The sequence below is a fragment of the Cebidichthys violaceus genome, unplaced genomic scaffold (assembly GCF_023349555.1).
Source record: "Cebidichthys violaceus isolate CVI_PGR_0920_01 unplaced genomic scaffold, fCebVio1.0.p SCAF_10, whole genome shotgun sequence".
Classification (NCBI taxonomy): domain Eukaryota; kingdom Metazoa; phylum Chordata; class Actinopteri; order Perciformes; family Stichaeidae; genus Cebidichthys; species Cebidichthys violaceus.
This window is the reverse complement of record NW_027176263.1, coordinates 12,671,762-12,691,391: the sequence shown is the minus strand read 5'-3', so window position 1 is coordinate 12,691,391 and position 19,630 is coordinate 12,671,762. Positions and strand designations below refer to the sequence as shown.

The window sequence follows — 19,630 nt, the reverse complement described above, 5'->3', positions numbered from 1 at the left end:
CTGGCATTAGCCTTGCTGTCACTAAACAAGTAGTGATGTAACTATGTTTAGCTTTCTCCGACATATATAGTAAGTATCACATTATTTAATAAAAAAAAGACAAATAAAGGCAATATAATGGCTGTTAAAAGCCAATAAAATAAAGCCACGCATTCTTAATTTTCACTTTCATCCGAATAGGGGATTCTAGTTAACAACATATAATTACATAATATAAATAATTAACCATATAATTCATGATTACTCTTAATAATGTATTTACTAAATGATAACAGTTTTATGCACCGTACTTGTTACGGAACAGGTCACGTGTTATTGTTTAGAGCAGGAAACTGTCGGCTACGTCTTGAAATTCACGCAGCAGCTGCCGGGACAGCTCACTCATTGATGTGTCTCTGTCCAGCATGACTGTATGAAGGGCTGCTTCTCCAGTGGAAAAAGGAATTGGATTACCAGTATGCGTAGAAACGGAATAAACAAATCCGACACGCATCTAGCTGCTGCTAGCGCGCGAGGGAGCTAGCTGCTGTAGCTCACGAGCCTGTGAGGAACGAGCTAACCGTGGCTAGCCAGTCGCTCTCTGGCTAGCGACAGTTCACCTCCGAGACGTGGACGGGTATAAATACCTGTACTTGGCTGCTGAGCCAGCTAGTTAACCGCCCCAGTGTCACGTAAAGGGACAACATGGAGCTGTTCCAAGCCAAAGACGACTACATTCTTCAGAGGGGGGACCGTGCTCTGTGGTGCAGCCGAGGAGACGGGACCATGACCGTCAGACCTGGTGCGTACGGATGACAGCTTTCTCTACTGCAGCCATTTACCTGAAACTAACGCTTCACTCTTACATTTTTAGTGTAATATTAAAGCTTTGCATTTCATGGCCTGTGTGGAGTTGACAAACATTCTTCTTCTGATGGCTTTGTCACCATGTAACGTTATAACACAGCAGTTTAGTCTAATCTCCCACTCGTAATTGTCACTCGTTAATCTTTTAAATAAGCGTTAATGTAACCGCTCTAAATTATCCAGCTGCGTCAAACAAAACAAATTGACTGTGTTAATGGTAAGATGGAAATTGTCGGATGCGCCATTAAGTCTTGAAATCATCGTCTATAGCTTTCATCCCCGGCCAGTGCCAACACCCCAAACAGACTCCAAACTTCTTGCTTTGCTCCTTATGTTACACACTGAAGGGTGAACTTCACTCTTTCGTTCTTCTTTGAACCAAATACACCTAGTACAGGATTGTAAGGAGGTTAAAAAATATATATATTGTTTGTATATTTCATATGAAATGCTAGTTTAACAGATGTACTATTCTAATATGGTGAATTCATAGAAATCCATGACACCATTCTGACGTACTACGTAGTGCAATGACTGCAGGTACAGGCACGATGGTGTTACTGGAGTGTGTAAAGCAGCTCCTGGCATCACACCTTTTAGTCCCATTGCAGAACTCCAGTGCTGTGGCTCATAGCTGGGACAAAGAATCGGCCATGATTTAGTCTTGAATGAAGTGCAGTGGGGCTGTGGGAATTACACCAGCTGAAGGGAGAGAAGTGCTGAACTGAAAGAGAAGTTCCCTCAGAGTCACCAGAAGGCAGCGCGTGTTGAAGCTGTATGGCTGTGCAGCCATCCTGAACAGGGTTTTTAGTTGCACCACTGTTTCATTATTTAATTGGAAAAAGGGTTTCCACTGCTCACTGGGTTTCCACTCCACTCTCAAGTGAAGTAGTTCGGTGGTATTACGCGCTCTGAGTGGAGATGTGGTATTGTTTTGTTTCTAAATCATTTCTGTGTTTTGTATTCTTTTTTCCCGCAACATTTTCCCTGTGGGCCCTCTCGGCCGGTTCCCCTGTACATAAAATGTTCCGACTGGTAGAACAGGAAGAGCCATTGTCTGAGGCTGCTTTCAGTTGATCTTCCCCAACCTTAGCCACACCCCTCACACTTTTCCCATTTTCTCCATTATGATGTTTTAATCCGTCACCAATGCTAAGCATTCCAGTTTTTCTATTAGTCACTGAGTTTGTGCGTTGCCTTAACTGACTTCAAACTTGGCCTGGTGTTTGAAAATGTTAGCACACAATGGTTAAGCGTGTTTTAGTGGGTATTTTTTAAACAGCTGTTGGTGTTAACAGGAACACACCCAACCACAACTGTTGTTGAGGTACTTTCTGTTTGGTTAACTCGGTCTTAGAGTGAATATTTAGCTGTGTCTGATGGAAAAAGTGTACATGCTCAAACCTTTTCATGAAATAACCTCAATTAACAGAGCGCCCTACATGGCCCTGTGCTTGCATATGTGACATTTTCTCTTCATATTTCTGTTTCAGCGACAGACCTGCTGTTGGCTTGGAATCCGGTGTGTTTGGGTCTGGTAGAAGGTGTCATTGGAAAGATACAGCTTCACACAGGTGAGTAGAGAATGATGAACATTTACCTCTTAGCTGTGTATTGCGTTTGCACGGGGCGCACACATTCTTACCAGTATTTCCCATCTGTGTGCAGTGGATGCTTGAGTAACTAAATCATCCAGTGCATAGCATGTTTCCTACTCACAAGGAAAGGTGTGAGAAAATGTGTTAAAGCGCTTTGGAATTTGTCTCGGTACGAAGACGAGTGAACTGATGGTGATGATTCCATCGATGATAAATCTGATTTTGTTGGTGCCTCACGATACGAATTTTGCAATCCAACCTTGTACCTTTCACAAGAAAACACATAAACAATTCTATTATTCTATTAATTCACTTAGATTAACATGGTTTAGGCATTTTGTGACCAGATGTCTAATAAATATCTGCGGTTAATTTCCAGGGTGCAGCTGCTTTCTTCACACCTCTTAGAATGTGAAAAATTCTGCACCCATGATGCAACTCCCCCTTCTTCTTTCTCCTCCTGGCAGACCTTCCTCTGGGCCTCGTATTAATCCGACAGAAAGCACTGGTGGGCACTTTACCAGGCGACCACAAAGTCTACAAGATCACCAAGATAGCCGTCATTCCTCTGTCTGACGAAGAGCCTCAGGAGCTTGAGCTGGAGGTGTGTACACTAATGCTGTAATGAGTTAGAGGAGCCGTGTTCATGTACTTGTTAATCATGCATTCATCCCATTGACTTGGGCTTGTCACAATACTACATTGTATTTAATTATTATATTTAAATGTATCCAAGAATAACCTGTGTGCATCAGCGTATGATTCATCTCTGACAGGCTGACCGTGATGCCAAATGAGTTGCTGATGTAGATTCTTTTATTTAAAAAAAATAATAATAACTCACACATTTAGAGTGAAAATGATATATGATTTCACTGTAATAGATCGCAAAGGCAGTTGAATATTACTAAGGTTTTAGTCTTTCAGGGGAGCTTCATGGATGGTGAGACAGACTATTTTCAAGTGAGTAACTACGGAGGAGGAGGAGGATCGTTCCTGGTTAGGCTCTTAGTTCCCCTACACATCATCATTGCACTGCAGGATGATCAGTCCACCCCTGTTGTGCCTAGAAATCCTTTAGATCAATGTACCTGTTTGACTGTTTACAACCGTAGGTTGGACAAATGAGAACTACATAGTGTCATGTTTTTTTTGTTTTGGCTGTTTGTAGTGGGTAGTAATAAACATTTGAGAAATGTGAGAAAATTAAATTTGATACCAAATCTTCTTTTTCAGCTTTGCAAGAAGCATCACTTTGGAATCGATAAACCAGAGAAACTGGCCCCGTCTCCGGATGAGTCAAAGTTCTTGATGAAAACCTTCAGCCAGATCAAGTCTAATGTGGCTGTGCCCATCAAGAAAAAGGTATTTTGTTGTTGTAACTGTATTAATATGTATTCTGTCATCCTCAAGCAGGCATGCTGCTTTTCTTTTCTTTCGCGCTTTGAAATCTCTCATAGGATTTTGACTTTGTTTGCTTTTTCAACTTATCGCTCTTTTCTATCCACACGCCCAATCCAGTATTCCCCTGCCTTCCAGGTCAAGGAAAATAAAGAGAAGGAGCGTCTGGAGAGACGGCTGCTGGACGAGCTGTACAAGATATTCATGGACTCGGATTCCTTCTACTACAGCATGACCTATGACCTGACAAACAGTGTGCAGCGTCAGGGAGACTCTGAGAAGTCCAGCTTACCCCTATGGAAACAGGTGTGGAGAGAAACACAACGCTTTGCTCGTTGCCCTATTTGTTCTACATGTTTGCAGTGTAAAGCAAAAACACTTGCATCTGAAATGACAGTAATTGTTATTCTTTGTTGAAGGTGGATGACCGTTTCTTTTGGAATAAACATATGATCCAAGACATCATTGACCTTCAGGTAAAAGCTCTTCCATACAGGCACCATGATGGTTTGTTTCTCTCAGCTGGCCCTGTTGTATGTACGGATAATAACCAGAGCTTTATCAGAAGAGTATGAAAATACTCAGTGAGTAGAGCGGCTAACTGCTCTGCATTATACAAGGTTATCTACTTTGTGGATGCAAAGTGCTCAATTATCAACCTGACAAACCCCATTTTAATCTTTAACGTTATTTTTATCTTTATGAATGCTCCAGGTGCCAGAGGTGGACTTGTGGGTGATCCCAATCATCCAGGGCTTTGTGCAGGTGGAGGAGCTGGTGGTGAACTACAACGAGACACCCGATGAGGACAGGAGCAGCCCTGAGACCCCACCACAGGAGGTCACCTGTGTGGATGACATCCATCCCCGCTTCACCGTGGCCCTCATCTCCAGACGTAGCCGCCACCGCGCAGGTAAAGCTGCGGTTACTGTCAGCTCGGCCCAGAGGAAGGTCATGCCAGAGCTCAGATATGCCTGTTATGTTGTGTAATTAGTACTGATTGTTCCCGCATCACAGGGTTTCTTCCACAAAAGGCTTTGAGTAACTCGGCAAACAATTCTTTTTTTGTTGTCGTCCATTGAAGCACGATCTGTGATATAAATAATCTGAATAGAGTGGATGCTTTCTCCTTGCCCAAAGGGATGCGGTACAAACGCAGAGGAGTGGACACCGATGGCCGTGTGGCTAACTATGTGGAGACGGAGCAGTTGATCCACGTGCACAGTCACACTCTGTCCTTTGTACAGACGCGTGGCTCCGTGCCCGTCTTCTGGAGCCAGGCGGGGTACCGCTACAACCCCCGGCCACGCTTAGAGAAAGGTCAGCAGAACTACGTTACCTTGCATACAGTCCAATAGAGAGGGTTTGTTTGAGTGAAGTGCACTTCCAGTTTATTTCGTTTTGTAGTTAACAATATTATATTCAGTACCAGTGTTCTCTTTGGGTTTCACACATCTGTCTGAAACAAAGCAGATCAAATCAACCAAATATAATTATCTTGTCAGTCATTGGTCCTTGCTCCACTTGTCTGTAAAATTATTTTTTAACTGGGATTTGGAGGACTTGTAGATATGGATACGGGGGAATTTGCTGTAACTTCAGGTGAATTCAAAACTTTCTTAAGGAAACGGCACACCTGTCTCCAAGTTATCATTATTTGTGAATAATTATATAAAAATCATGTGTATGCATATGTGTCTGTTTCAGGAGAGAAGGAGACCATGTCTTACTTTTCTGATCACTTTGAAGAACAGCTTAAACTCTACAAGACGCAGGTGGGTGCGCTATGCCGTATGTGTATGTTTGGGTATCTGCTTAGCATAGTTATTGACTATGCATCAGTCTTGTATAAGGATTATTTTGTGTATTTATTCATCACAAATTTGGTTATTCTGTCACCTGTGGATGCAAATAGTGTACTAACAAACTACCATGTGTCTTCTTCAGGTCATCATCAACTTGGTGGATCAAGCCGGACGGGAGAAGATAATCGGCGACGCATATCTGAAGCAAGTCCTGCTTTACAACAACCCAAACCTCACATACGTTTCCTTTGACTTTCATGAGCACTGGTAAGAGAAACCCTTTTCTCAGCAGTGTAACTTATGAATGGAGTCTTCCTTTTTCTCACCACGTTGCGTGTACTTCCCCTTTATGCTTCTTATATCCTGTTTCTCAGCCGCGGTATGAAGTTTGAGAATGTGCAAGTACTCACAGATGCGATCTCTGATATCATCACTGACATGAAGTGGGCCTGGTAAGTGGCATGTCAGAATTTTGTGATTTTTTTTTTTTTTTTTTTTTTTTTTCCAGAGAAATGCTGATAACATCGTCCATTGCTTATCTTCATCAAATATGATTTGTTTAGTTAGAAAACAAAGAACCACCAGGCTATAGTGCATGTTACAGATCCACTTTGTTATTGGGTTAAAGATTGTAATTCCATGAATGCATCCTGTTATCTACGCATCTTCCTCTGTCAGGGTGGATCAGGCCGGAGTCATCTGCAAGCAGGAGGGCATCTTCAGGGTCAACTGTATGGACTGTCTCGACAGGACCAACGTGGTCCAGGCTGCTATTGCTCGGGCAGTGATGGAACAACAGGTGAGATCTGATCCCTGTCTGCACTGACACAAAGAAATGTCAGCTTTGCTGTTATGTATTTTTAAAAGAAGTCATATTTTTTTTTAAATAATGCCTGTATTAATATAATATCAACATCACCCGTGACATATTTTATATGACTCTCTAAAGCTTGGATTACAAAAGTGCTTCACAAAAAATAAAGATAGCAGAACTAAATAAATGTGCAAAGAAATAAAGGCTGACCTTTCCCACTGATGCAGAGTAAACCATCATCATCATCATCATCATCATCATCATCATCATCATCATCATCATCATCATCATCATGTGCACTCACAGTTTAAACGGCAGACCCCATGGACAAAAATGTCTCTTGTCTTTCTGCAGCTGAAGAAACTGGGTGTGATGCCTCCAGAACAGCCTCTGCCTCTCAAATGCTACAAGATTTATCAGATCATGTGGGCCAACAACGGAGACACCATCAGCAGGCAGTACGCAGGCACAGCAGCGCTCAAGGTAACATCACTGCCTTTGCACACACATTCACATCTGACTAAGTGTTGCTTAAACAAGTATCTTCTTTTGACACAGTCAGCTGTTAAGTGGATAGTCTAATTTATTGAGTAGGACTCATGAATCAACAGAGAATGGACTATTTCAGTAGATCAAACGCATCAGAATGACAAATATGAACTGAGCCTTTTTGGACATAGAAATTGACTGAAATCACAAGTCAAAGATAAGTCAAAAGATATATTTAACAGACACCGTTTGTTCTGTTTTAGGGAGATTTCACCAGGACAGGGGAGAGGAAACTGGCTGGCGTGATGAAGGATGGTGTGAACTCAGCCAACCGCTACTATCTGAACCGCTTCAGAGACGCTTACAGACAAGCTGTCATTGGTATGGAAAAACACACACGTTTTTATAGCTGTATAAGTAATCGTACCCATTGATCGACTCCTCCCAATCCTCTCCCTGCAGACCTAATGATGGGCCTGCCAGTGACGGAGGACCTGTACTCCATCTTCAGTAAGGAGAAGGAGCATGAAGAGAAAGAGAAGGAGAGCCAGAGGGGAGCGCAGGAGCAGGTCAGCCTCCTGCTGCAGACCTACATGCAGCTTTTGCTGCCTGACGATGAGAAGTTTCATGGAGGTTGGGCCCTCATCAACTGTGACATGAGGTTAGTGGCTACCTGACATGTCTTTTGCACTATTTCTACTATGTTTTCAGTAGTTTCCATGACACCGTTTTCTCATTTCCCACCAGCCTCGTTGATGCGAACAACAAAGATGTGGATGTGCTGCTGCTTCTGTCTGACAAAGCCTATTACATTGCTTAGTAAGTCTGACTTTCACCAACATTGTTCTTTTAGAAATTGTTGGTATAGATTCACTTATGTTTGCATTTATTTTCTTGTAGCTACGACGAAGAAGCAGATAAAGTCGACCAATACCAGCGTCTCAATTTAGAGGGTTTGGAAAAGATCGAAATTGGTAAGAAGTTCGACTCAAAGGAGAAGTGAGGGTTCTTGAACACTCACTGAGTCACCCAACACTTCCTAAAAGTGTGCTTAACAGTTTCTCAGTAACCTTTTAGCAATGTCTCCGGCCGTTTATGATTCATGCAGGGAAAGCACATCACTAAAAATGGAAGTTTCGTTTTCTTTCGCAGGTCCAGAGCCTACTCTGTTTGGGAAGCCGAAGTTCTGCTGTATGCGTTTGCATTACAAGAGTGAAGAGACGAGCGGATACTTTCACACACTAAGAGCAGCGACGCGGAATCCTGAGGACGATGGAAAAGGTAGGAAGTCATTTTTAAAATTCTTTAAACGGCAGAAAAAGGAAACGTTTTTGGAACGTGAACTGCATTTACTGGTTGACTAACATTCTGATGTATTTCAGACACATTACAATGCATAGCTGAGATGCTTCGCATAACTAAACAGGCCACAGGGTTGGACCTGCTTGTGGTAGAAAAGAGGCTGGATAGGTGAGTACTAATCCGTCATCATTAAGATCATTAGCTTTAGTCTCTTTTTAACTAAAAAAAAAAAAAGATTTAGATGTAAAGAACATTTGCAGCCATCATAGCACAATTTTAACTTCTGACCAATGATGAGAGCTGTGATTCAGGTACTTAATGTTGTTTGTGTCACAGGCGGCAGAGTAAACCTCATGAGGATATAATGGGCATCCAGAACAAACCTGCTGAGGTCCAGGGTAGCTCTGGTCTAGCTCAGGGCAAAAGTTTCCTCCTCAACAAGTTCTCCTCTCTCAACCAGAAAGTGAAACAGACCAAGACAAACGTAAACATTGGCCCCTTCAAGCCCCTCGGGAGGCTGGGCACCTTCTCTAAGCCTGATGTCAAAGTCAATTTCCTGAAGCCAACTATGCATGTCAACCTGTGGAAGTCTGATAGTAGCTTGGAGACATCGGATAACAACCCTGGCACAGGAGCCCTAAAAGATATCGGAGACGGCCACTCTGAAATCTCAGACGACTCTGACTCCTATAATTCTGACCCGGAGCACCCGTGTTCTGGTTCTTTAGAAAACGTGGACTATGTGCTGCCCAGCTGCGGCATTGTAGCATCAAACCCACGACTGGGCAGTCGCTCCCAGTCTATCGGCAGCGTGGAGCTAAATATCCCCTCTGTCATCCGAGTCACCGGCTGCGACGGGAAGCAGGAAAGCTTCTCTCAAGTCAGTGATGACACGTCCCCAGGGTCCGCCTCGGTGGCCGAAGAAGCCATTCTGATCGACTTTGGTACTCCCATCGATGCCTACTGCCACCAGTTTATCCAGGACGCACAGACCAAACCCGTTGAGGTGTTTGGAGAGCAGCCACCAGCCGCTGCCCCCCGACTCAACCCTGCGGTGCCTGTGCAGAACAAGACCCCAGCAGACTCGGACAAGCGGCCGCGCTCCGAGCCGCAGCAGGAACCGGAGGAGCCCCAGCTCCCCAGGCCCTCCCAGCTAGACGTCGACTCCACCGCCTCCAGTTCCAACCTCCTCTCCGTCCAGAAGCCCAGCTCTGCAGCCTCAGGAGGCTCTCAGAGGAGTCTGGGTTCACAGATGGAGGGCAGCCTGGGTCCTTCACCTGCCGACAGCAACGGCAGCCGAGTGGTGTCCCCCTTCGCCAAGATCAAGAGCTCCATGGTCCAGGTGGCCAGCCTCACCCAGGCGGGACTCACGCAGGGCATCAACTTCGCCGTGGCAAAGGTACAGAAGAGCCCAGAGCCGGATTCTGTCAACGAAGCCCAAGAGAACGAGCTAAAGGCAATGTTTACTCAGTGCCAGACCAGGATCATCCAGATCTAGTGCTTTCCTTGTAGCAGGACTTTGTAGTCGTACGCCGTGTAGAAACTTCCTGTATGGTAGCAGTAGCAAAAAGCTTGCACATTGCGTCACTGCCCGGCCAAGAAATGCGCTCTTAAAGTTGCCCTTTAGTTAAAGCTGCCCATGTTAATGGTGGCTCTTGTACAGAACATAGAAACGTATACTTAAGCCCAACATGACAGTGGCCATGTTTATGTGCACATAATTATGGATTCCCTCACTCTGAAGAGAGCACTGATTGTCTTGTCCAGTTGCTTTGATCTGAGGGAAGTTTAGCTCGTATCCCTTTGTGCCTCGCACAATGTCAGCCGTTCAAACCGATTCTGAGAATTCCCAATGTCCAATTTTAGACGGTAGAATATTTGATTGAAATAAATTTATGTACATCCAAATCCTAAATCGCTTCAGAAATATCGCTACCTTTTTTTTGTTGAAGAAAATTCTTCTATAACTTCAGTTTTCTTATCAAATTTCAAGGATATTTTCATTACGGTTAACTTAAGAGACAAATAATAAGACGAAAGAGCATATTTAGGTTTTTACGGTGTTTTAAACCCATGTACTTGTATTTTGTGCATGTAAACATGTCACTCTCCTTCGTCCGACAGGTTCTTATACCCGCAGTGCTTGCATGTGAGGTTAACGGTAACTCGAGTTTTGACAAGGCAGGTAAAAATTAGCTGTACGTTGAAAGACCAAGATGACTTTATCATGTACTGTACGTCGTCCTGTTGGTGCAGGTCACTTATTGGCGTTTGTGATATAGGCCTCGTAATAGCCCTCGATTTGTAACAGTTGTTGTAGAATCTGACCAAATAGCTTTAACTATTACCCTTTGTATAGCTGTCAGCAACTAGCCAGGCGACATACTGTCAGTAGTTATCCTATGTGATATCAATGTTGTCCAGTGTAACTTAGAAGATATGCCGTTTATAGAAATAATGACAACACAAGACCTTAGTAAGAGTATCCCGGTTGTTGATATGTACAGTGAGTATCGTACGTTTTTATCTGTCCCTTGAGTAGAGCCTTCCCGTAAGCTTTTTTTTAACTGATGGTAGGGTGGCATCTTAATAAGGTCAGAGAGGTATGAGCATTATATTTTGAAAAGAACGCCCTGTCATGGCTAACCGCGAAGAACCAGAGAACCGCTGGTTGGAGTTGTTTTTGATAGAACTGATGGTTTTACTTCTTAAACTCTGAGGGTTTGTTTGAAGCGAGTCCTCGGCCAGCGTTGTGCATCGGCGTTGCATGTTTGACAAAGACAGGAGAGTAGCATATAGTAGGTATATATGCAATTGCGCCTATCCAATGATTAGACACACTGACGCTTTATGCACTCCCCCAAACTGAAAGCATATTTGCCTTAACAGGGAATGGAAGCGGGATTATGTATATCAGGTATTTATGGCGAAATCTACCTTTTTTAAGTCCATCATTTACACGTTACATTTGGTGTACTGTATAACAGATCATGTCCAGGTTTACTGTCTGTCATCGAGCTTTATCTTGGGATATTTCATGGAAATGAGCAGCTTTTGGAGATGGAAACAGCGTGTTGGGTGTGTGTGTGTGTATATATATATGTACTGTACAGTATGTGTGCATTAGCACATCCCTGCTGCTGGTATTTAGGAGCGCTCGCCTCAGAGCCCTACTTATATTTATGTGCTATGAAGCCGTAAACATAGTTCTATTTAATACATTTTTCTGTTAACCTCAAAAAAATGAGGTTTTGCCTCATTAGTCACCCATTACACTTTACAGTTGTTGTCTCAGTGAAAATGTCCTCCAGAAGAAAGTATAATGAACCAAGGTTGTCTCATCACGTCACACTGCTTTGTATATCTGTCTATTTATGATGAATAATAATTATCTGGTTTGCTTTGAGCTGAAATATCCCAAGATAGACGGTTACACATTTCGTATTTTGCGTTTATATAGTTGCCTGTTTTCTGCATCCAGCTTGCTCACCAGCACATAAGAAGTGGGACACTTGTGTGTTTTATCGGACTATAATTGTGTTCAGTGAGATTGTAGCCTTGGCTGCTTTGTGGGTGCTACATCATAGTTATTATTGAACCTGCTGATAGATAGTGTGTGTGGTGCTGCCAAAGCTTTAAGGTAATAGCTGTAATGCAAAGTTTTAATGCTGAGGTTAAAAGGGTTGTTTTTTTTTGGTTGTTTTTTTTAAACTTCCTGCAGGATTGCAAACACTGGAGCAGTTCTCAAGCAGAGCGGGGACACATTATGTCCCAAACTTGCTGAAAGGAACCGTAATCCTCAACATTCCTAATATAGACCACAATGCTACAGTGTTTGTGTCTTTGATATGCAGAAGCTGGCAGTTCTATTTGATCCTGTATTTGCTGGGTGAGATTTTCCTCCATTTCCTTTTTGTTTTTACACCAAGTGCTTTTGCAACCACCTCCTCCTCTTGTCTGTGGTTGTCCTCCCGTCCTATTAGGACCCCAGACCATGACAAACTGTCATGTGACTCGAGGTCTTAAAGCATTTGATTTGCACTGTTTATGCACATTTTTCTACCATTAGCACCATTCCGTTTGAATGTTTGTGGTCATCTTTCCTCTTTACCAACTGACTGTTGTCATTGTTTTCCACGGTGTACTGAGATTGTATTGTATATTAAAGTATCCTATTTATTCTTATCCTCTTCAGGTGTGTTTTTACTTGAAGTGCACTGTACACTTTGTCTCGTAACATTCATTGGAATAAAAATAATAAATATGGGTGTAAGTTTGTTGCATGAGGTTTAATGTCAAATCCATTAACAGTAAGTATCTATGCCATCATGTCAGTTTGCTCTTTCTAGCAACTGTATATACACAAACTAAAGAAATTAATTATGAGAAATAATGACATGGACCTTGCAGCAAGCTGGGACATTAAGGCAAAATTAAAGTACAAACTACAACCCAGTAAGTTAAAATATATTCAAATCATGTCTGCAACTTAGTTCTGGAAAGAAGTTGAACACGAAACTATATGACACATGAAAAACATCTTTATTACAAATTTTTTTTTTTAGGTAGCAAAAACAAAAGCCCTCTTGTTTGCTCTGATCACGGCTCGTTGCCGTTGACGCACTTGTGCTGCTCCATCCGGCTCCTCCGCAGCAGCTCGGTGTGTTTGGCTCTGAGCCAGCAGTCTCTGGACAGAGAGGTCTGTCCCAGGCTCAGAGACAGCAACCTGCAGACAGTCACACACGCTAATTAATACTCCAAATACGGCAATAACATTTCAGTTTCCCAGCCCTTCCTTCAGACCAACAGTGATTCAAAGTATTAAACAACTATTTTATTTTGGTCGCATAAGCCCCTTGTCACTGCTTATGTCATATCTGGCATTTCCATTGTTGGTCATAACGGCTTGTTATGTTTCTTTAACACTTTTAAAGAGGACTTTACAGGCTGCTGCTCTCACTAGATAAAATAAAGTAAGTAGCTTATATAATTGTAGTCACAGCCCACCTCGCCACAACGAGCATCCTGTGGAGGTCCTCAGCAGAAATGCTCTGGGGGTCGTCCTTCCTCATATCCACAAAGTCATCCTCAACCGACTGAGGACATCAGAAACAAGCTGTTAGAGGACGCTCTAATGCAGACAGATGATAACAGACTGCTCATTATAAACACACACGCCTGGTAGGTACATAGAGGAACAAATAAGCTGCAAGCAACTAGATCCAAGTTCCACTGATTACATTTTATGAATACTACTTTTCTGTCCCCCAGGGTTCATGTCACTGTTTTGTGTAACTCGACTCAGGCTGAAGACGACAGCACGTCTCACCTTAGTCACTTCATCAGAGATGCTGTAGTCCAGCAGCCGAGCCACGCTCAGGTACATTCTGAACTTGTTCAGCTGGGACGCCTGCGGATGCATTCGGATGCTGCTGAGATACTCCTCCGTGTCGGCCGGGGCAACCTGAGACTGTAGGTGTATCCGGCAGTCTGACTGTGGAGTAACGGACAAAGAAATATTGACACTGTGCCAGGGAAGAACGTTGCACAAACAAACGCTAAATGCATCTTTACTTTTTTTTTTTAATTTGTTTTGTTTTTCCCCATAGGTGTTGCTATGCAAAAGTCAGCTCTGCCTGCTGCGTGCACGCCTAGTCTGGCATGCTGTCAAAACTTCAAAGCCCGCCAGACAGGAGCAAAGCCGTGGCGGGCTGACCGTGAAGCACTCGAGCAGCTGGACAGTCAAGCTGATCATCAGCCAATAGCTATTCAATGTAAACACGGCCGTGCACTGCTGACTTCTAATCAGCCCTGGGAGTGGTTTACAGTGCGCTGCCCTTCACTGCGGGACTAATAGATGGCCGAGCCTGACGCCTCTCCCAGGATTGTTCCTTTGGCACACAGCTGCCACCATGACAACCCATTAGACCAACGCACAGGAATAGCACGCGGCACATTCCTCGGGCTGTTCGCAACAAAGTGAGACCCGAGCTAAAGCCGCTGGCTGGAGGGGTTGCTGCAGCCGACCAATGGCAGCTGAGATGACAGCGTGACGCCGGCTGGAAACGACCTCCAGCGTCAGATGTGGCTCGTCTCATGAGAGGCTGAAAGAAACCTAAGCCCTCCCCGGGCCGTGGCGGGGGAGGGCGGGTTAGGGGTGGGGGGAAATCAGTGGTGGGTAGGGGTGAGTTTTTTGTCCTACAGTTGCACGCCTCATCCCTCTTTGTCCTCACCGGCAGCAGCGAGCGGCCCTCTGACGCGATGAGCACGTTAATATTGCAGGGGAATTCCATCTGGTGGTAGTTAAAGTCATAATCAACCTTCTGCCACGAGATCAGGTTCCCCAGGGCCGTGACGTTGCGCACACCTACACAACAAAAACACACAGAAGAAGATCCGGCCCGTTTAGCGTTAGCTCAATCGAATCCTACCGACAGCGTGTGGAGCCTGCAGGTAGGGCATTAAACTTGTCCTCTCAGTGTCGCCCCCTCGTGGCCTCTAGAAGCCTCACCTGTTGTATCCAGCTGTCCCTGCTCCAGCTGGGATTCGTCCAGGAAGAGGGAAGTGTTTCTGGCCAGCTGCAGGGCCCCACTCACTAGCCGGTTGGCCACATAGTCTTTTTTTGGCACTAACCGCATCTGGTTCATATTCTGGAGGGTCATGCCCAGATAGAACGACTGCAGGGGAAGAGAAGGGGGCCTTTAGTGGACGTTCATTGAAAACGAAAATAAACAGATAAATGAACCTAGTATTTGCAGTAGCTGGAAGTGAGAATGTTCCCTCACAGACGGCACGAGCTGCTGGATGATCTGGTAGAAGCGTTCGGTGTACGAGGAGACAGTAGGACAGCCACTCAGGTTTAAGGTGAACTTGCCCAGTGGGAGGACGTCCCGTCTGGTGTACCTGCGAGAGAAAATGAACCGCATCGTGAAATAAAATGGCTTTAGCATGAAGCAACAAAAAGACCGGAAGGTTCCCGCTTCAACACAACAGATTTAACTTAACGTACACGTTAGAAATGAGATGCAGAATGAGGTATTCAGCAGCCAGGGCGTCGCCCAGAAGGATGTGAGTGAAGTATGAGAGCAGCTCTGCCCTGACAGCGGCCATCTCGCTCAGGGTCGAAGATAAAACTGAGGAGGAAGGACAAAGAGTTAAAACAAGTCCCGATGGCTACTGCAGGTCTCGTGTGGGGGATCTGGCGGCATCTAGTGGTGAGGGAGCAGATTGCCACCAACTGAAACTTCTGCCGCGCGCCAAGAGTGAAGAACTACGGCGGCCGACGCAAAAACATATAGTTTATCGAGCCAGTGTCTGGTTTGTCCTCCTTGTTGCATCTGACTAATTGATGAATGAGGCAAATTCTCACATTTAACAATGTTTTTGCTTGACACATTTTAAAATAGATTTTTTAAATTATTGATACATTTTTACCTTGACGGAGTAGTCATTCGACTTGACTTGTCTTTGTAAAAAGCTGACGAAGCCTGTACATCATCATAGTACGTTTCGTAACATCGACCCAGTGTCAGCAAGGCAGAGTGAATAGAATTATAACTGAGCACCAGTGCTGCTGGATTGATATTACACTTTCATATTGTGTAAGCTCAAGAAAGATACAGCAGTAGGGAATGTTTTCTAAAGGATGCGCAGCCCATTTCAGCCCGTTGTGTTTGTCCATGTTTACAAGAAGACTGTGTCGAGGTTTTGCAGCGGCACCACTGATAATCCTCTGATATTACTCATTATGTACGCCTGTTATATTCTCTCTTGTGTTTACAGCAATATTCTAGTCAAAAGGTGTTTTAATGTTTTACCAAAAAAACGCCCACGTTGTTTTTTTTATGACAATTAAACATTGATCTGTTTGCTGAGCTGACGACATCGGGCCATTTCACCGATGTTTACTCACGCGGGCTTCCTCTTGGGGGATGAATACACGCTGCATTTGCAAAAGTGCAGGGCACCATGTGTCAAAACAACCCACCATCAGTATGCAAATCAGATGACTTGCAGCTAGACTCATTTACATCAGTGTAAAAATGTTGCCTCCGTTCAGCTTCTTATCATGGAAACATCAGCGCGGATGTGGTGCAATAGCCTGGTATTCAAAAACTGAGGTTGAAATATTAATGATTACTGGCATTTACAGTCATACGAACACGGGGGGGGGGGGGGGGGGGGGGGGGCTACTGTTGGTCCTTACAGGCACTGTTGTCCTCCAAGGCGGCGGCTGGCAGCAGGGGGTTGTTGTGTGGCAGTGGCTTGGCGTAGAGCATGTGGAGGCGAGGGACGAGCGAGGCCGGCGGGCTGTGCACCCTCTGCTCCTCCGCCGTCTCCATGCTGTCCGCGGGGTCCAGGAGGGACGAGGAGGCGTCCCTGTAGTGGACACGCCAAGAGTGAGCCACGAAAGCACATCGACGCCAGGAGGGAAATCAAACTAAACGCCGTGTCTTACTTCTCGTCGGCCAGCGCGCTGAGAGCAGGGCTGACGGAGAGGATCCCGAAGACCTCCACTGTGTCGTTCACTTTGAAGCCGTCCCAGTCCTCATACACCTGCCAGCAACACGCACAATTTAGCCACCGTTCTCTACTTGGGACAGTCTGCCGGTAACAGCGGTATCGTCTCACAAATCACCTCTTAGAGCAGAGAGATGCATCGCTGACCAGGCAACGAAAATGAGCCGGGAGGAGACTAAACACACCTTGAGGAGGCAGGAGGGGCCTTTCTCTCCTGGCAGGGGGAAGTTGAGGTCCAGATGGGAGGCAGATGCCGTCTGGCTGGAAGGAGCTTCCGTCTCCCGCCGCTTACAGTCACCATTGCCGTGTTGTTCTGATGGACTTTGAGGACCTGCAGCGAGAGCAGGGAGCAGTCTGCATTTATGGCAAAACATCCTCAATCTTTATACTTTTATTGTTAAATAATCTAAGAAGTCATCTCTGGTGTACCAGCTCGCTACACGTGCTGCAATTAGCAGTTTCCTACATTTCCCAGAGTGCCTAGTGGCAACTTTAACAGAACATTGCATTCACCTGTGGGTTATACAAGCAGATAGAGAGAGGAGCACATATAAGGAACTACATAATCAAAATGCAGTAAAACACTACCTTTATCTCCCGAGGTGAATTTGTATCTCCATGGGAACAAAACTTAACTACAAGACTTGTGTCTATTAAAACACCTTGACAGCAGTAAAACGCTGAATGGACGACGCTTCTGTTTTGCATTCTGCTCCATGTTCCCTTTAAACAGCAGCTCATACCAGCATGCGGCTCCCTCTGCTTCTGCGGTTGAGTGTCCATGTCGTCGTCTTCCTCGTAGCTGCGCTTCTGTCTCGTCGGTGCGTACGAGGTGGAGGGAACCACTCTCGCTTGGCTGGAGCCGGCATAGCTGTGCGACAGAATTAAGGAAAACTAGGGGCGCACTATTATAAAAAATACATCCGACACGAGTCGGGTGCAGCGAAGAACACGTGACAAAGAAATCCTGTCCGAGGAGCATCTCACACACACAATCTGGACTATATCAGGATATCTCTTTCACCCAGGGACTTTCTCCGGGGATCGGCACGCAGTAGAAAGTCTGTCTCTCCGCCGTCACGGTGTTCCTGGAGTCGAAATCCACCTGGGAGACAAACACGTGTCACATGTGTGAGTAAAGCTGAAGTGAGGGATTTATGGATCTCTTGAGTGGTTTAGCAGAGCGGTACTTACCCCGCATTCCGTCACATCTTTGTACTTCCCACATCGCAACACCTGGGAGCAGTCACACAGTAAAATAAGATGATACTGTGATGACGTCTCATGCATTATGAATGCAAAAAAAACCAAAAACATGCATGGGACACACACATGAGAGGGCTGTTCATGTATGTGTATGTGAAGCGCTTACTTTAGCCTTTGTAGATGGATCGACAGCCTCATACACTCCCATGTAGAACTCCGGATCGAACATGTCTTGGATCAAGCAGCGGAACTTCACCAGGCTGTTTGGCTTCAGGTAGTGAAGAGGGACATCGTTTAAAGACGGGACCTGCACCAAAACGAAGGTGGTTGTCATTTAGGAGCGCTGAAACGGGGCGGTGACATTGACGTGTACAGGCGTCTCCTGCATCTCTGTGGACGTTACATCGGAGAGCTGCATTACCCAGGCGTGAGCGTCCTTCTCTTTCAGATGATCTTTAAAGAATTCAACCGCTTTCGCCTCCCATCCAGAGTTTGGATTGTTCTGGGAAGCGGCTAAAAATAATCAACGAGAGCAAAATGTTATTTTTCATTTAAGGCAACATTGAAATAGTTTAAATAAGTTTATTCATTTAAAATAATTTGGCCCTGTATAGTGACAGAAAACCTCGGCTTTGAGAATACCGGTGATTAGTTTTCATTCAGCTTGCTTACTTTATATAAAATATTATAATGTAAGGAAGGGATGAACAAACAAACAAAAACCAGTGCTAACCGTGGTGGTGTGAAGAACAATGAGATATTTACTCAAAATAGCTTTTTCTGTGAAATTGGCATTTTTGTAATTTTTCTGCCCATGACTGTCAAATCATTAACCAAATGTAACTATAATGTAAAAAAATATATATTATTATGAATAGATTTCGGTTTGACTAGTATAAAAATACATATCAATATTGTCCACTTTATTTACAAGTGATAAAGTACTTGCTTTCTGACTATGTATTTTTGAAATAGCGTCAGGTTCTTTTTACTGGTGGATAAGAGGAGCTGAACAGAACATCATTCATATCTTGACAAAGAAATAACACTATATTTCACAACTTCTGAAGCCGTTATTAGGACAAAAAATACAATAGCATCTATATCCAAAACCAATTCAGAGCATTCAGAGACGTTAAGAACGTTTTAAACGACTTAAAGACACTTTAAAGACCCGTGAATGCATCGTGTCGTGGACTGTTAATGTGGATGTGTGCACAGAGGTCTTCAGATCAAAACTGCACACACAGCACTTCATCATGTGACGGTGCCGGAACAAGCTGCAGCACACCAGCGTTGGCGGTTTCAACCCGCATGTTATTCAATTATTTTCTATTTCCTAAGGTCTACATGTGAGGAGCATGGTCGCTAGCATGGTCCGTAGCCATACAGCTAACTCGCGAGGTTCACGAGTTAAGGTTCGCTGTCAAAGGAGTGAAGTTCCGGTGCGTCTCTTACCGAACATCCCTTCAACAACACCGAGAGGGTCGTTGATCCAGTCCTGTGTGGAAGGCATCATTAGGCACTGACTAGCGTCTGGAGAATATAAAATATAACAAAATAAAATATCCGTCAAAACACTTATTTGGTTACTTTCCCGCACACAGGATGGCAGAAGTGAGGGCGGGAAATTTGCGTCACCAGTCGAA

The 19,630-nt window shown here is 44.5% G+C and overlaps 2 protein-coding genes across 3 annotated transcripts; one reads left to right on the top strand and one right to left on the bottom strand.

Annotated features, from left to right (window-relative positions):
• The first annotated feature begins 374 nt into the window (after positions 1 to 374).
• inpp5f (inositol polyphosphate-5-phosphatase F) lies at positions 375 to 12,440 on the top strand. 2 transcript variants are annotated; one of them, XM_068726257.1, is made up of 20 exons: positions 375 to 781; positions 2,340 to 2,420; positions 2,912 to 3,048; positions 3,681 to 3,809; positions 3,984 to 4,151; positions 4,265 to 4,321; positions 4,560 to 4,758; positions 4,986 to 5,165; positions 5,553 to 5,620; positions 5,793 to 5,917; positions 6,025 to 6,102; positions 6,329 to 6,449; positions 6,819 to 6,947; positions 7,217 to 7,334; positions 7,416 to 7,614; positions 7,701 to 7,772; positions 7,854 to 7,927; positions 8,106 to 8,234; positions 8,336 to 8,423; positions 8,592 to 12,440. In XM_068726257.1, exons 1-20 carry the CDS (start codon positions 685 to 687, stop codon positions 9,751 to 9,753), a joined length of 3,411 nt encoding a protein of 1,136 aa, XP_068582358.1. In that variant the 5' UTR covers positions 375 to 684; the 3' UTR covers positions 9,754 to 12,440. The 2 variants fall into 2 exon arrangements, with proteins under 2 accessions (XP_068582358.1, XP_068582351.1); XM_068726250.1 differs by having other exon boundaries at positions 3,966 to 4,151.
• A 338-nt stretch (positions 12,441 to 12,778) lies between these two features.
• Positions 12,779 to 19,612, bottom strand: mcmbp (minichromosome maintenance complex binding protein). Its single transcript, XM_068726249.1, has 16 exons — positions 19,440 to 19,612; positions 18,403 to 18,494; positions 18,148 to 18,288; positions 17,970 to 18,011; positions 17,791 to 17,880; positions 17,519 to 17,648; positions 16,961 to 17,106; positions 16,714 to 16,811; positions 16,462 to 16,634; positions 15,265 to 15,388; positions 15,041 to 15,158; positions 14,767 to 14,932; positions 14,489 to 14,622; positions 13,585 to 13,749; positions 13,263 to 13,351; positions 12,779 to 12,981 (listed from the first exon to the last, which is right to left on the bottom strand). Exons 1-16 carry the CDS (start codon positions 19,498 to 19,500, stop codon positions 12,855 to 12,857), a joined length of 1,896 nt encoding a protein of 631 aa, XP_068582350.1. The 5' UTR covers positions 19,501 to 19,612; the 3' UTR covers positions 12,779 to 12,854.
• Positions 19,613 to 19,630: the final 18 nt, after the last annotated feature.

Coding starts and splice junctions, on each gene's coding strand:
- inpp5f (XM_068726250.1), top strand. CDS start 685: ATGGAGCTGTTCCAAGCCAAAGACGACTACATTCTTCAGAGGGGGGAC. Junction 6,948..7,216: donor CAGGCACAGCAGCGCTCAAG/GTAACATCACTG, acceptor GTTCTGTTTTAG/GGAGATTTCACCAGGACAGG. Junction 8,424..8,591: donor GTAGAAAAGAGGCTGGATAG/GTGAGTACTAAT, acceptor TTTGTGTCACAG/GCGGCAGAGTAAACCTCATG.
- mcmbp (XM_068726249.1), bottom strand. CDS start 19,500: ATGATGCCTTCCACACAGGACTGGATCAACGACCCTCTCGGTGTTGTT. Junction 16,635..16,713: donor AGCGCGCTGGCCGACGAGAA/GTAAGACACGGC, acceptor TGTCCACTACAG/GGACGCCTCCTCGTCCCTCC. Junction 13,750..14,488: donor AGGGCCGCTCGCTGCTGCCG/GTGAGGACAAAG, acceptor GTTACTCCACAG/TCAGACTGCCGGATACACCT.